Source organism: Magallana gigas, chromosome 3 (assembly GCF_963853765.1).
Source record: "Magallana gigas chromosome 3, xbMagGiga1.1, whole genome shotgun sequence".
Lineage (NCBI taxonomy): Eukaryota > Metazoa > Mollusca > Bivalvia > Ostreida > Ostreidae > Magallana > Magallana gigas.
In genome coordinates, this window is record NC_088855.1 from 35,828,336 (window position 1) to 35,842,336 (window position 14,001).

At 33.6% G+C, this 14,001-nt stretch overlaps 1 protein-coding gene across 1 annotated transcript; it reads right to left on the reverse strand.

Annotated features, from left to right (window-relative positions):
* Positions 1–943: 943 nt before the first annotated feature.
* On the reverse strand, positions 944–12,920 carry LOC136273839 (uncharacterized). The gene is made up of 2 exons (XM_066079482.1): positions 12,762–12,920; positions 944–3,096 (listed from the first exon to the last, which is right to left on the reverse strand). The coding sequence occupies exons 1-2, from the start codon at positions 12,846–12,848 to the stop codon at positions 1,636–1,638; spliced, it is 1,548 nt and encodes a 515-aa protein (XP_065935554.1). The 5' UTR covers positions 12,849–12,920; the 3' UTR covers positions 944–1,635.
* Between the last annotated feature and the right edge of the window lie 1,081 nt (positions 12,921–14,001).

Below are 14,001 nucleotides of genomic sequence, written 5' to 3' on the forward strand. Positions count from 1 at the left end.
TAAACCCACGGATGGCGTGATATATCTTAAACTTCAATTTCACTCCTAATTTCCTTACTTTCATACCATTTGTTTTACATACTCCCAAAAAAATGGGGGACCAACTCCATGATAATTTAATTTTTTATATGTAAATTTTAAAAAATCAGTTGCTGCGAGAAAGAGTGTGGGGGGGGGGGGGGGGGGGCAGCCCCTAATGCTACGTGCCTGCTATAGTATGTTTCTATTTGAAACATATTGGCCTATGAAACAATAGTCTGTACGTACCCAAGATATTTATGCAGCACATTTGGATAAAAATAAAAATACTCATACTTGTGAAAGAAGTGCAATTGAAATAGTTGAAAGGGATAATTTCCAAGATAATTTCATTGATACATTATCATCTTTCACTCGGAAAAATTCACAGGAACGAAAACAGATTCCTAACGGAGATTCGGAATACACTCGGAATACATCGCGCAATTTTTCAACGTTATCATCCGGGCTTGCTGCAATACAAAATCCCCGTAGACATCACATTTTTTAGCATTGTTTTGAAACTTGATAAGCTATCAGGGGCGTTTTGACTGAGATATCTTGGAAATTTTTCATACTTTTGAATGAACATCGTTTGAACCTGGGGTATTTAAAAATATCAAGCAATTAAGGCAAATATGAATTCAGGATATCTTGGGACAGAGTATAAGATGTTTGATTGTTGAAGGGTCCTGGACGCAGATGAAGCCTTATTACTAGTGAAATCAAATCTCAAAACGCATACTTATATCTTGGTTTCGACGTCTGTACCACAGTTTCACTATTGGCTGATGACGCAAAAAGAACCCGTATTTGTAAGCAATTTCCAATAACACAGTCAGCAGGATCAGCTAATGGCCTTCAATCTTACATAATTCAATGTCACCATTGACAAATAACAAATTGCATGTGCATGCGTGAGGACTTGTAATAAATCATATTTATTCAGCAATATTTCTCTTCTTACATGTCCATGCATCTATATCACATTGATTCATGATTAGATAAGAAATTTATTATAACAATAAATTCGCTCACTTTTCGAAGACGAGTGGCACAAAAATAAAACGTGGCGAAAAAAATCCCTATATACAGCACATTCCATCTTGAATTATATCATTTACGGAATTATGGAAAAAAAACAACGCTACAACTCAAGTATATTTAAAGAAATTTGAATTTATTATTTCTTTTTAAAACTTAATAGAACCCTTTTAACGAGACCTTGGACTTTCGGTTGGACGTAGCTATCTATTTCTTTTGTCAAAACAAGTTAAAAAATGACGCGGTATCAAGTGAAATATGCACCGATTGCGTAGTTTTAGCTCAAAAGCCAGACAAATCATGTCGATTTCAAACAGCCATGGCTGAGTGGCCAGCAATAAATGAAATAGACAGACCTACGTCACATTGCTGTTTGGCACAACTACCTTAAGTCCAAGATCTTGTTAAAATGGTTCTAAAATCACTTCGTTTTATTTTGCTACAGTAAAGACTGGTATAAAGAATATTTAATCATTTATCTATCAGTGACACATCACTTTTTTTTAACATGGAGGACATTTGAATGATAGGAGTAACTTTCCATGAGTTGACATTATAGGACAGATTTTTCAATTAGTCTGCAGAATTTTTCACATGTTCTTTATCATCTGCTGATTTCTTTGAAAATCGGGAAAACATCCCAGACTTGTTACCGATAGAATCAAATCGTTTTGAAAATCCCCCAAAACCTCCGGATCCATGAGATATTGAGTCTAAACCGCGCTTCTTTGAAAATCCCCCAAAACTACCAGGTCCATGAGCTATAGAGTCTAAAGTGCGCTTCTTTGAAAATCCTCCGAAACTACCGGGCCCGTGAGCTATGGAGTCCAAACTGTGCTTCTTTGAAAATCCTCCGAAACTACCAGGTCCATGAGCAATCGAGTCCATTATATATTTCTTTGAAAATCCTCCGAAACTCCCTGGTCCATGTGCTATTGAGTCTAACCCGTATCTCTTAGAAAATCCTCCGAAACTCCCCGGTCCATGAGCAATTGAGTCCATAACGTATTTTTTGGAAAATCCTCCGAAACTTCCCGGTCCATGTGCTATTGAATCCAACCCGTATTTCTTTGAAAATCCTCCAAAACTTCCAGGTCCATGGGCTATTGAATCTAACCCGTATTTCTTTGAAAATCCTCCAAAACTTCCAGGTCCATGGGCTATTGAATCTAACCCGTATCTCTTTGAAAATCCTCCAAAACTACCAGGTCCATGGGCTATTGAATCTAACCCATATCTCTTTGAAAATCCTCCAAAACTACCAGGTCCATGGGCTATTGAATCTAACCCGTATTTTTTTGAAAATCCTCCGAAATAACCAGAGAGATTGGCTATGGAATCAAACGATCGACGTTTCGAAAACAACCCTAACCGTCCTGACTGATGCGAAATGGAGTCAAATGAGCGTTTCCGTCTAGAAATTAATTTGCTCTCTCCGAGTTTTTTCGAATGTACGGATCGTTTAGAAAACCTTCTAAAGGGTCCTGCGCTGTTAGCAATAGAATCAAAAGACTTTTTGGCCAACCCTCCAAAGTCGTCAAGTTGATTGTATGTAGAGTCCGGGGTTCTTTTCGAGAAACCTCCAAATGATCCGAAGTCGTGTGCAATGGAATCAAACGTCTTCTTCTTGGCAAATAATCCATGGGTGCCGTACTTAAAGTTACCATACAGATATGGAATTCTTTTGGAGGTAAATTTTACAAAACCCCCCGGTCTATAAGCTATTGAATCAAAGGGAAACCTCTTCTGGACACCGCTGAATAAATATCTCTCAGAACCAGAGGAATCTACAGATTTTTTATTTTTAAAGCGATCAAATGAAGACCCATATGCAATGGAATCAAACCGCCTTTTATCAGCAGGCATTATATTGTCGTTTTTGATGAGTTTGAGATACCCGGGGATTCCTTCAATTTCCGGTCCATTGTTAATAGCTGATTCAATCGTCTTTGTAAAACGTGTTGTATCGGAATCAAAACATACGGCCAGCTTAAAATCGTACTTTCGTAATGGAATACACAATTCACCTTTAATCTACAAGAAAAAGTGATACAAAAATTCAAATTCTAATACATGTATTTTTTTTAAAATATATCTCTATCCCCATCAACATCATTTGGTTTTCGTCAAAACTTCGAATTCTCTCAAAGGCTGATCAAACGCTGCATGACCACACATGATCACAAACATATCCTTAAAAATAGCTATGTTTTCTACTTTCACTTTATTTATAGATCATTATCAGATCATTTTATACTAGAATATTAATTTTATGACGATGAAAACTTGCCTATTGTTATTGGGTCAATTTGCATATTTCTAATGTTTCAAATTCAATCGTCTAGAAGACGACACATTTTCATCTTTAAAATCGACTTTTCCGTCTGAGACAGAACATAAGAGTAATCAAAATGTACAGCAAGAGAACAAAACGGAAATACGAGGATTTTCGTGTGTCTAACAAGGGTAAATCGACTGAAAAGCAATGACTTGAAACTAATTTTCGCAGAGAGGGACATTATTCGCTTTTATTCCTAACACTCATAAAACCACACTCACATGTAATTTCATTATTTCTCCGTCAGAATCTCATGTTATTCGAGTAAAAGATTTTATTTTGACACAAATTTAAAGTTATTTTACCGTTGGGGAAAACAACCTCATAAACAATAGGCCACAGTTCTATCAAATGAACTCTAATGAAAGAAAGTTTCGACATTTACTTGGAGAAAATTAGTTTCCGGAGTACATGTATTGCGAGGATTCAGGCAGTCCTGTCTACTTAAATTTCATTTCCATATATATTCCCAGAATGAACAATGTTTCGAGTTTTATTGTAAAATTCGGCTTTTTATGTTGAATGCTTTTAGTTTCTAAATAAATGAATCCAGAATTTACATTGTTTTAGTCTATGTAATATTTTTTTCAGGTATATTAGCTTTATTTTGAAGCAATAAGAGAGCAGTTTGTATGTTCATCTAGAAATAATACCTGGATTTGTTTACTTGCTTGCCTGTACGCATTACACAGACAATATTACATGTTTACATTCCCTTCTTTTCAAGCAAAAAGTTCCAAAATAGTTTCACTGATGCGATAAAATCAAGAAAAGTACATACAAATTATCACGTGAGGATATTCTGCGTGATGTATATGCTAAATTAACAACCAATTCACATGATAAAATTGAGATTATAGATATAATTGTCTGTGTAGGAAAGACTCGGTGTCAAACGCATGCAATCCATCAAATTGCATCACGTATTTAACGTTCGGATGAGATAAGTTGGATAAAATAAAGGTGAATATGTAGGTAAAAAAAAACAACTATACAATAATTCGTTCTTGTAGTGATTCTGATAAAAAGACCTTCACAATAGATGCATCCTATAAGTTTAAACATATATTATTGTATGCACATGCAGAAATGGTTCGAACACAAGATTTTATAACTTACAATTTTGTTACCATTTATAACCATTTACTACATATACACACAACAAATGCGTCATAATGGGATAAATAAAACATGTAGTTCTATACGTACCATGTCGTGTACCACTACAGTTTTGGATATTATATTATTGAAAGTCAATATCTAATTACGAAAGGCTGATTTCTTTTGATTTGTAGTAAATGACAGTCATACTAGTTTCTTATCACCGGGCACCCGTTAGCTTGAAAACAATATCAGTAGAAACGAAATCAAACGGTGCGGATCCCATGCCAAAATCCAAAACTAATAGATGATGTGTTATCTCTAACCGGTATACAATGTTGAAACAACAGTCGTATAACTATTTTTCTTCTGCAAGTGCAGATGTTTTGCGCTTGATCCTAAAATATTAGTACATCTATTAAAGCAACTTTTTTTCGCAATTTTATGAATTATATACAGTAAGAACTTGTTAGTAACAATAATAAGTATATAATTCAAATATTCATAATTATTCATCATTTATTGATTTTGTTTAAATTTTTTCTGTTGGATTTAATTTCACAAATGAGCCGTCCCAACACGTGTTTTGGTAATTGTTATTTTTTTTACAGCTGAAGGCGATCGTTATTTAGACGACTCCAAGGACCAAAGCTAAATCAGATCTGAACATGCTGGAGAAATCTTCTTTAGCACGTGTAGTAGACAAGAAAAAGGAGTAACTATCAATTAGTTATAGTTTATGTTCATTATGAACTCTACAAATCACTCACCATGATCAAATGTGTGTTTGCAGATTTTTAAATTTCATACCTTAATATATTACACTTTAGGACAATGTTAAAACTGCCCATGCTTTTTAAAAATTGTTCATCTTTTTAAGCATCATTGAAAAAATCTTAATCTCACACAGGTTAGGGCCAATTTCTACATCCTTGAAAATGGACCTGTCTTTCTTGGGTTGATAACACTACTAGAGCTTAAAAAAAGATTATACTTTTGGCACAATGAGTTTTGTCTACATCGTCCTCAGTAAATACTATATTATTCAATAAAACTATACATATTTTATTACATACATTTCCTTTTGTTCAGTGGTTTAAAACGAGTGAAAAAAATGGGTGCTTTTCTCCAAGAGGAAAGAAATAATAATAACAATATTTCCAATCTACAATAAAAGGGAAGAAATTGCATTTTTTTTGCAAAAGATCGCCCAAATCTCTTTCGTCTTTTTAATCTGTAAGATTTTCTAGAGAAGACAATAAATCTCGGGTTTTGCAACCGGTGTCAATTGCTGAATTTTAATTCCCTCGAGAATACAAAGAAATGGATCGTGCCAACACGTAATGGATATAATGGATTGTGTTGTCTGTATTTACAGTAAATTCAGAATAACTATGTTGGTGGGGTTCGTGATATCACTGGACACCTATGTTAGCTTACAACAAGAACTGAGTGGGATATCTCCCGAAGACATATTTTAGCTTAGAAAAAGCTTTGCAACAGTGTTATTGGGTAACCCTATATTCAGTTGAATTAAAAGCATGTCAGTTTTGTTCACGAGTGCGACGAAACTAGGACCTTTTGGACATCAATCACATGCTTCAAATGAAAACAATCTCAAGCTGTTTTGGTTCAGTCGCAAAAAAAAAAAAATTTGAAAAATCACTTTTGATACAAAACTCTCCTACGAAGTAAGCAGTCAGAATCAATTTTTATTTATTGCTGGAAGATCTTACAACAAGAGTAAATCTGTCTGTCAATTTAAAGCGAAACATCCTTTAGTTAGATGTTGGAGTTGTGTAAGGGGCAAATGTTAGTTTCCTTTACGAAAATTTAGATTATTGACAATTAAAATTTGTACTTATTTCTCAATAATCTAAAATTTGTAAAGGACATTAGGATACTGATTTTCAAAGATGTTAATTTCACATATAAAATCAACACACTCTTTTCTATCGTTCTTTTAACAAAATTGAAAAATTCTGATGGTGTCCTATAATACATCTTTTAGTTGCATGTTTCAACCTTTGTTGGTCAATATAAATGTATTTGTACCGGGTAGAAGAATTTTACTTTGGACTGGTCGCTAATTAATTGAGTCATGTCTATTTCACATTTTAAGTAGTAAATATACGATCTTTGACCCTTTCTTAAGAAAGCCTTTGAGTAGGTTGTTGCAAATCTTACCTCGTGATAAAATATCACTTCCGGTTGCTTGATGCAAGTAAGTTCTAAGACCCGGATGTAATTAGTATCTGTCGTCTTATCGGCGCTAGAATTGAATGATTAATTGATCCCCAACAGAACACGTCTTTGAGATTTTGTTCAAATCGTGGATTTTAATATTTCAACGGTTTGAGGCATTGTGGATTATTATACATGTATATTGAAAACAATTGATTATTTTGGAAAAAAAATCCTGAAAAAATCTACCGAAGGTTGTAACAAAAGAACTAAATTCAAAGAGCGAAAAGACAAATGTAAGGCCGAACTCTCAGGCGGCAGAAAATGAAAAACAGGCGATTCAATCAGGGAAACTGAGGGTTTTTATTACAAGTATGCCGTGATATTCTTACACGGCCTGGAATTTTAGTATTGTGTTGGTAACGTTTTATTCACTCAATGTAAAGGGGACAATAAAAAGTGTTATAGAAATGGAGTTAGTAAAACACTTTTAATTTTATTCTTACTCGTCCTTATTTTTAATCGAGGAAACAAATACTCTTTCAATAAATGCACTTGATTTTGTTTCAGCTTGAACTAAAACGAGAGATTTATTTTGAGGAGATTGGGAGCCTACAAATTACCGATAAGACCCTATTGTAATATGAATCTTATATAGTGCCATATTGTCCGCCAATTGTTTTGTAATACAAAAAAATCCCAAATATTTCATTCTGAGGTGGATATTTTCCTACATTGTTATTTTACGGGGGATATAATCAATATCTAAAAATGACAACTCTAATCTAGCGCATTTAACATCTGGGAGAAATTCAATGGCGACAGTGGTATGGAGTTTATGACCTTACTTACTGGAAGAATTATGTTAAGGATGTAATGGAATCTCTACATAAACATCCTTTGGTCACTAAATTGGTTCTTGTAAATAGCACAAGTATTGCCGAGAAATTCGATCCCAATTTGCCTTTCCTCGTTGTATTGACTTCTGACAAAATTACAACGGTTAAGCGCAAAAAACAACATTAATTTGATTGAAGTTTTTCTTGCCCAATAAGTAGAACTGCAAATATAACAATGATTGCACTTGTATTGTTAGATATTTTTGTCACAAAATGAGATATTGTCACGAATTAAGGTGATTTTTTTTCGAATTTAATTGTTCCATTTTTATTGCCATGAGCGCTTTTAATTTACTAAAGTATTTCTCATAAGAAACTCGACTTAAAGTGCAGTTGTCAAGTTACAACAGAGCTAGAGGGGTCACAATTTATAGTGTATTAAAAAAAGGTTTGTGCAATGTAAAGAGCTTGGTTTTAGTAACAAAAAAAATATATACATATCTCGCTAGAAACTTACAAACTGGCGTTTAAATATTGCTTGACCATTAGAACTAATATTACTTAATTTTGTCTTTTTTTTTGAAAGATTCAATAATTTTTTTTTAAACTATGCTCAAACTGAATCGATGTCTCTTTATAGTAGAATCTACATCAGCAGAAATCGTATAAGCATAAAATAAAGACAGAGCCTTTAATTAAAACCGAATCTAGTTCATTATTGTGTTCTTGCCTCATCGATCAAAAATGCAAATTCTATTTGAAAAAAAACCCCGATAAATGATAAAGCTAAATGTGCGAAAGTTAAAAAAATAACCAGCTGGTTATTTGGTGTTTTATAATAAGAATTTTTCAAACACCCCATTTTGTTTACATCATTTCCTATACATTTCCGCTTGGAAAGGGCAGCGGTGTTCTTCAATACTTCTAGATTAACTTGAAAGTCCTTCACAAGGAATGGTTAGTGTTAAATTGATATTGGTTTATTGGCGCTGAAAGAATAAGTTGAAAAATGTAATAATTAACAGTGGGATAAACAGACAGATGACAGGCAACATATGTTCAGAAAAGTTCACTTGAACCTTTGGTTCAGGTGAGCTAAAATTAAATTCATTTTGGACTGTTTTTAATTTTGAAATGTACTAGTAGTTTAATAATAAACGACTCCGTTCAATGTCTTGAGGATTAATTGATACCATTAACATTTTCCATCAAGAGGTCTGGCAATAACTCCTTCGTATCGGCGCCTTTATCATAAAGTTAGTGCTTCAGGTTTGAACATTATTGCTATACGCCTTCATGTACAGTATACAATTCATTTCGTTTTTGTCGTAAAAATGGAAAATTAATGTTCTCGACATTACTTTATTTGAGATTTTCAATGGGATCTGTTTTATAAGATTTAATCCTTGTTTGTTGTTCTCCCTCATTGAGACCATAACTGACAATAGTGTTACGTTTATTGAGTGCTTTTGGGAATTAAAATTCTAAATGATGAACGGGGGAGGTCGTTAAATCCTTTGTTTTAAATATCACCATGGCATTTTTTGACAAGCGTACGTTGACAAACTTTCCACATTACATTCATAACTAGAGCAGATGTAAGATTGTTAAAACCAACATTAATTATTCTTAAACTTAAATTAGAATTATTTGATTATGTTGTGATCCACGAAAACTGCTTTACATGATGTATTTGAAATCTGCCATATTACATCAGGGTATTCCGACTATAGAATGGTTAAACAAAACTGACGGCTGCAACAATAGATACAAAAACAAAATTTTCAGTTTTTTACAAAAAAAAGAAGATTTATAGGAAAGTGAAAACAGCTTTTTCAGTGAAAAGAATAGCTGAGCGTTTTGTCAACTATAGACTATCAGATCAAAGTGCAGATTACAACAGAGAAGGATGTCTAAGAAAAATGACTATTTAATATATACAATACGCTCATAGAGTGCGAAAGCAAGCGAGGGGCTCCGAGTGCAGTTTTACACCTCACCTAGGATAAAGGAAATGAAAAAAAGGATCTTTTATAATGAAGTCTACTGATACCAAAGACATTGAAAATTGTCTCACTGGTAAAATAAGAGGGAAAATAATTTTAAGCATGAAAACATATTTGACTTGTTGTCGGGACTAAAAAAAACATTGATATGTCTTATGATCCCCGAGGAACAAAGCAAAAATTCAGTTGTATGTTAACATTTCTGAATTTTAAACTTCAACGTTTATTAAAATTATCCTTCTGACAGCAACACTGCGCAAAAGTGACAAATAAGAACATTTTTATCTGTGTAAAGAATATGCAATATCCGGACTAAATTCTCAAGGACTGTTGAGTACATAGTGGTGCCCGAACAGAAACTTGTAATACTGTATCGTATGTTATGGCACTAAATAGGCACATTTTTACGGAAACATTATTATTTCATGTGTTTTGCAGAAACGTGATGCGTCGATAATATAGTGTTAAAGTGCGGTCACACGATGCAATTTTCATCACATTTTCAATCGACTCAGGTAAGTCGATTGTTGAGGTTGTCACGCGATGCGATTTTTACAATCGATTTTTGATTAATTAAAATTATTCAGTATTTTTTATATGTGGGAAAAAGTAAGTGTGAAGTTATGATTCTCACCTGAGAGTCGATTGAAATTCGGACGCACATCAGATTTTCAATCGACTTTCAGACTTTGCATTGGACTTTCGACTAATATGGTCACACAGTATGATTTCAGTCGAAAGCAAATCGGATTTAAAAAATTGGATGGGAAATCTGATGAAAAATCGCATCGTGTGACCGCACTTATTATTCAAAGCCTGTATGTGTAAGCCCATGAAGTAGATTTGATACCGATATCAACTTAATTAATATCACAAATATTTTCTTTCTCAAAACTTAAGGTTGTTACTAATACCCCATGATTGCATTTAACTATATTGACAACATTTCTATACATCCCTCGCAGCGAAGTTTGGTGAACTTTCTACTGACGCTCCACCATGCACACCAGTAAGTACACAAAACCTTCAAACAGTTTTTTGCAAATGGGAATTATAAAACTTAATTATTTCATCACCGTTGACGTATTCTTGCTGTGAATCTATGTGTGCGACTGTCATGCGAAAAACAATTTCTTTGTCCATAGAAAATTTACTTTACGGTAAAAATCCTCAGAGAAATAAACTTAAATGAATTTCATATTAACATTTCATCCAGTCATATGGAAAATCAAAACAACAAACGTATCTTCATTCTGAGATAATATCATATTAGATGAAAAACTAATATTCCATAAGTTAGATTTTTTCACTTGCCTGCACGCAGCTCAATATTTTCAAGACATTTTCCTAAATATTCAATATGCTACAATCCATGAACTTGTAATGCAGCCAACATCATTATTAATCTAACCATGTTATGTTTTAGCTTAGGGTTTTGCTTTCAGGGAGTTATCAAAGTAAGGCGATGTCTACAATATCCGATATTAGAAGCGAAAGGGCACACATCATGCGCGGATCCAGAATTTTTTTCCAGGGGGGGGGGGTCCGAAGGATAATTGTGTTTGCCAGGGGGGGTCCGAGGCATATTTTCGCGATAATTTTACTATGTAAATTTAATAAATTTTCATTTTCCAGGGGGGGTCGGGACCCCCCCGACCCCCCTCTAGATCCGCGCATGCACATTAATTTACATTGGTAATACGCGATTGTTTGAATCGGCGATAAAATTGATATCATAAAAATATGAGCATTGTCTTCACTTCTCTTCGAATACTAATTACATTACTTTACACAACCTGTTCTTTTGTCGGTTAATCTAGTTCAATTTCTCCAGTCAGCACCTGCCTCTAAATAATTCGGAATATAGCAAGTCGATATCAATGTCGTTAAAAGAGTTGCTAATTAAAAGAAATGGTAATTAAATTAATTCAAGAGAGGAATTGGTAATGAGCTATTCGTCAGTAACCAAGAGTATTTACATTACAGATAGTATTCCATCACTTGTCATTAGCATCAAAGTTTACGTACCAATGTAGAAGATAGCAATAAAAAGCAGCAGAAAATATTCTATTAAATAACGTGTTTGCTTTATCCCTTACTATGTTAAAATACACATTCAGTGAAATGAAACTGAATTTCGCTACCAGAAATAAGCACATCCCAATTCAGATAAATAAAAAAAAAATCATATAAAACAGGCATGGTACTCGTTAGACTGGTATGATATGAAATACAATCACAGGACTTGTGATTCATATATGTATTAATACGTTGTAGATCATTTACCCAGGTTTGACTTACCGCACTGTCTTATTGTAGTTGTGGGATCAAAAGGGTAAAAGAAAAGATAAATAATCATTCCTTCTCATCAAACTATCCACAGTACAAAGAGTGGCTTTTATCGGCAACTAATTTTCATATCTTTTTTGTAAACATGTTGATAAATTGTATTTTATTTCAAACGTTGGAATTTAATTATATCTGCGAGACATATAGTATTTTCCAGACTTCATTAAGAGCAATTTATTTAAAATCAGTTTGTCTTCCTCCTTGTTTGAGAAGATAATATAATTTTTTGGGTCTCTTTAGAGTCTATTAAGCTTGTTTACTTGTATGGCTTTGTAATTTAATAGTCTGTCCTCGTTTTCGTCACATGAATAAAAAAAATCGCGTGCTTGTTGAATGCTTATTCTACATATGTATCTATAGTACATATTTTTGAACATATTTTATTGTATACATATATATATAAGAGACATAATAATGGTTTGGACACAAGTTCTGACAACTTAGTAGAGTAAATTGAGACAAAGTATAATTTGTATTAGATTTTAACTCTTCTTTATTTATTAATTTACGACCACTTTTGATCCGGACTTAAAACTTTGGCATTAACAGTTTATTCATACACGTTGGTTTCCGTATACTCTCATATTCATTTATTTGGAACCATTCATTTGATTTATATAAACATCATAGTTTAACATCTTCACGGTCGCTATTCTGAAATTTTTGAATTTTTTGATACATTGCTTATTGAAACATTAATTCAAACAAGGCATGCTAAAGTTAAACATTTTTGGGATAACAAAACAACTGTTAAAAACATTCATAACAATGATCATTAAAAAGAGGTTTCTAAATGAAAATAATTTTTGTTCGGGTTTAACAAAAGAATAAACACTACCTTAAAACTGGTAGATCAAAAAAGGAGAAAAAGTTAAAATTTACCTTCTGATCATCTTCAGCCAGCGCCTGGGAGATGAGTAGAATAATGAGAGCGGCTAGACTCACTACAGGTGCTTTCATCGGCGACATATTGGCTATTACTGACACAAGAACATGCCGACTAGCATAGTTTTAAATATGGTTCTCGGTAGGCGGTATTTTGCAACTGTTTTATTGGGTATTGGTTACATCCGGGCAACAGCATCTGAATCGTCATCCTGTCTTAAGCCTATTAAGGAGGTTGTTCCAATCGATACGAGAGACAATTTCTATTATCTGTAGATTAACTGTTCCTTTATCTGACGATCAACTTGTAATAATAGTATCTTGGGCGCTAATTCGTGCAGAGATCACTGTTTCTGACGATATCAATAAGTGTTTGGAAGGCAAACGGAATTGCAGGTTCTAGTCCAATGTTCTAAAAGCGTTGAAACTGGCGTCTTGGTCATTTTTCATCAAAATCTCTCTCTCTCTCTCTCTCTCTCTCTCTCTCTCTCTCTCTCTCTCTCTCTCTCTCTCTCTCTCTCTCCAGGCACGTAGCATCGTTTTCGAAAGGGGATGATATTGACAAATATTAAAAGAAAAAGAGACCACTTGCCCAAAGTACCTAAAACTTCTATCCTTGTTACTTTTTTTAATATTCCTATATAATTTTTGTACATGCTTCCAAAAGGGTGGGGATGAGAACTTTCTATATTTCAATTTTCTTTCGATTTTCTATATGTAAAAAAAAAAATGTTTGCTGCAAGAAAAAGTGTTTGTAGGGGTGGGGGGTGGGTGGGAGAGTGGTGGTTAGGGGGACTCTATACTACATCAACAATAGCATGTAACGAATAAATACATAGTGTACATTTATGCGTTTATTCAGTAATTCTATTTCGTCGAAAATAGCAACATCGTAAGAGTTGAAACAATTCTTTACGTGTATTTCTTTTAATTATATATTTAACAACCTCCTGTTTTTATGTTTATAAACAAAACTATAATATGTGGATATGTAACATTCTAGATGTTGTCAAACGTTCAATTATAGACCATTTTAAGTAGTTATTGGTATTAAGACACGTAAATACAAATGTCCGGGAAAAAGAATGTTAATCAGAAATGCGGGTTATTTATACATGTATACCTAATACAAAAAGAATCACCGCCCTGTAGATCTTACTGGTAAGAGCGTTGGTTGTTTGATTGCTTCAAATAGTTATGCAAAAGGTCTGTTATTTATGAAACTTGAACGATACAC

Excerpts from the sequence above, each read along its gene's own strand:
- LOC136273839 (XM_066079482.1), bottom strand. The coding sequence starts at position 12,848 with ATGTCGCCGATGAAAGCACCTGTAGTGAGTCTAGCCGCTCTCATTATT. Across the intron at positions 3,097-12,761 it reads TGGCTGAAGATGATCAGAAG|ATTAAAGGTGAATTGTGTAT; the intron begins GTAAATTTTAAC and ends TTTTTCTTGTAG.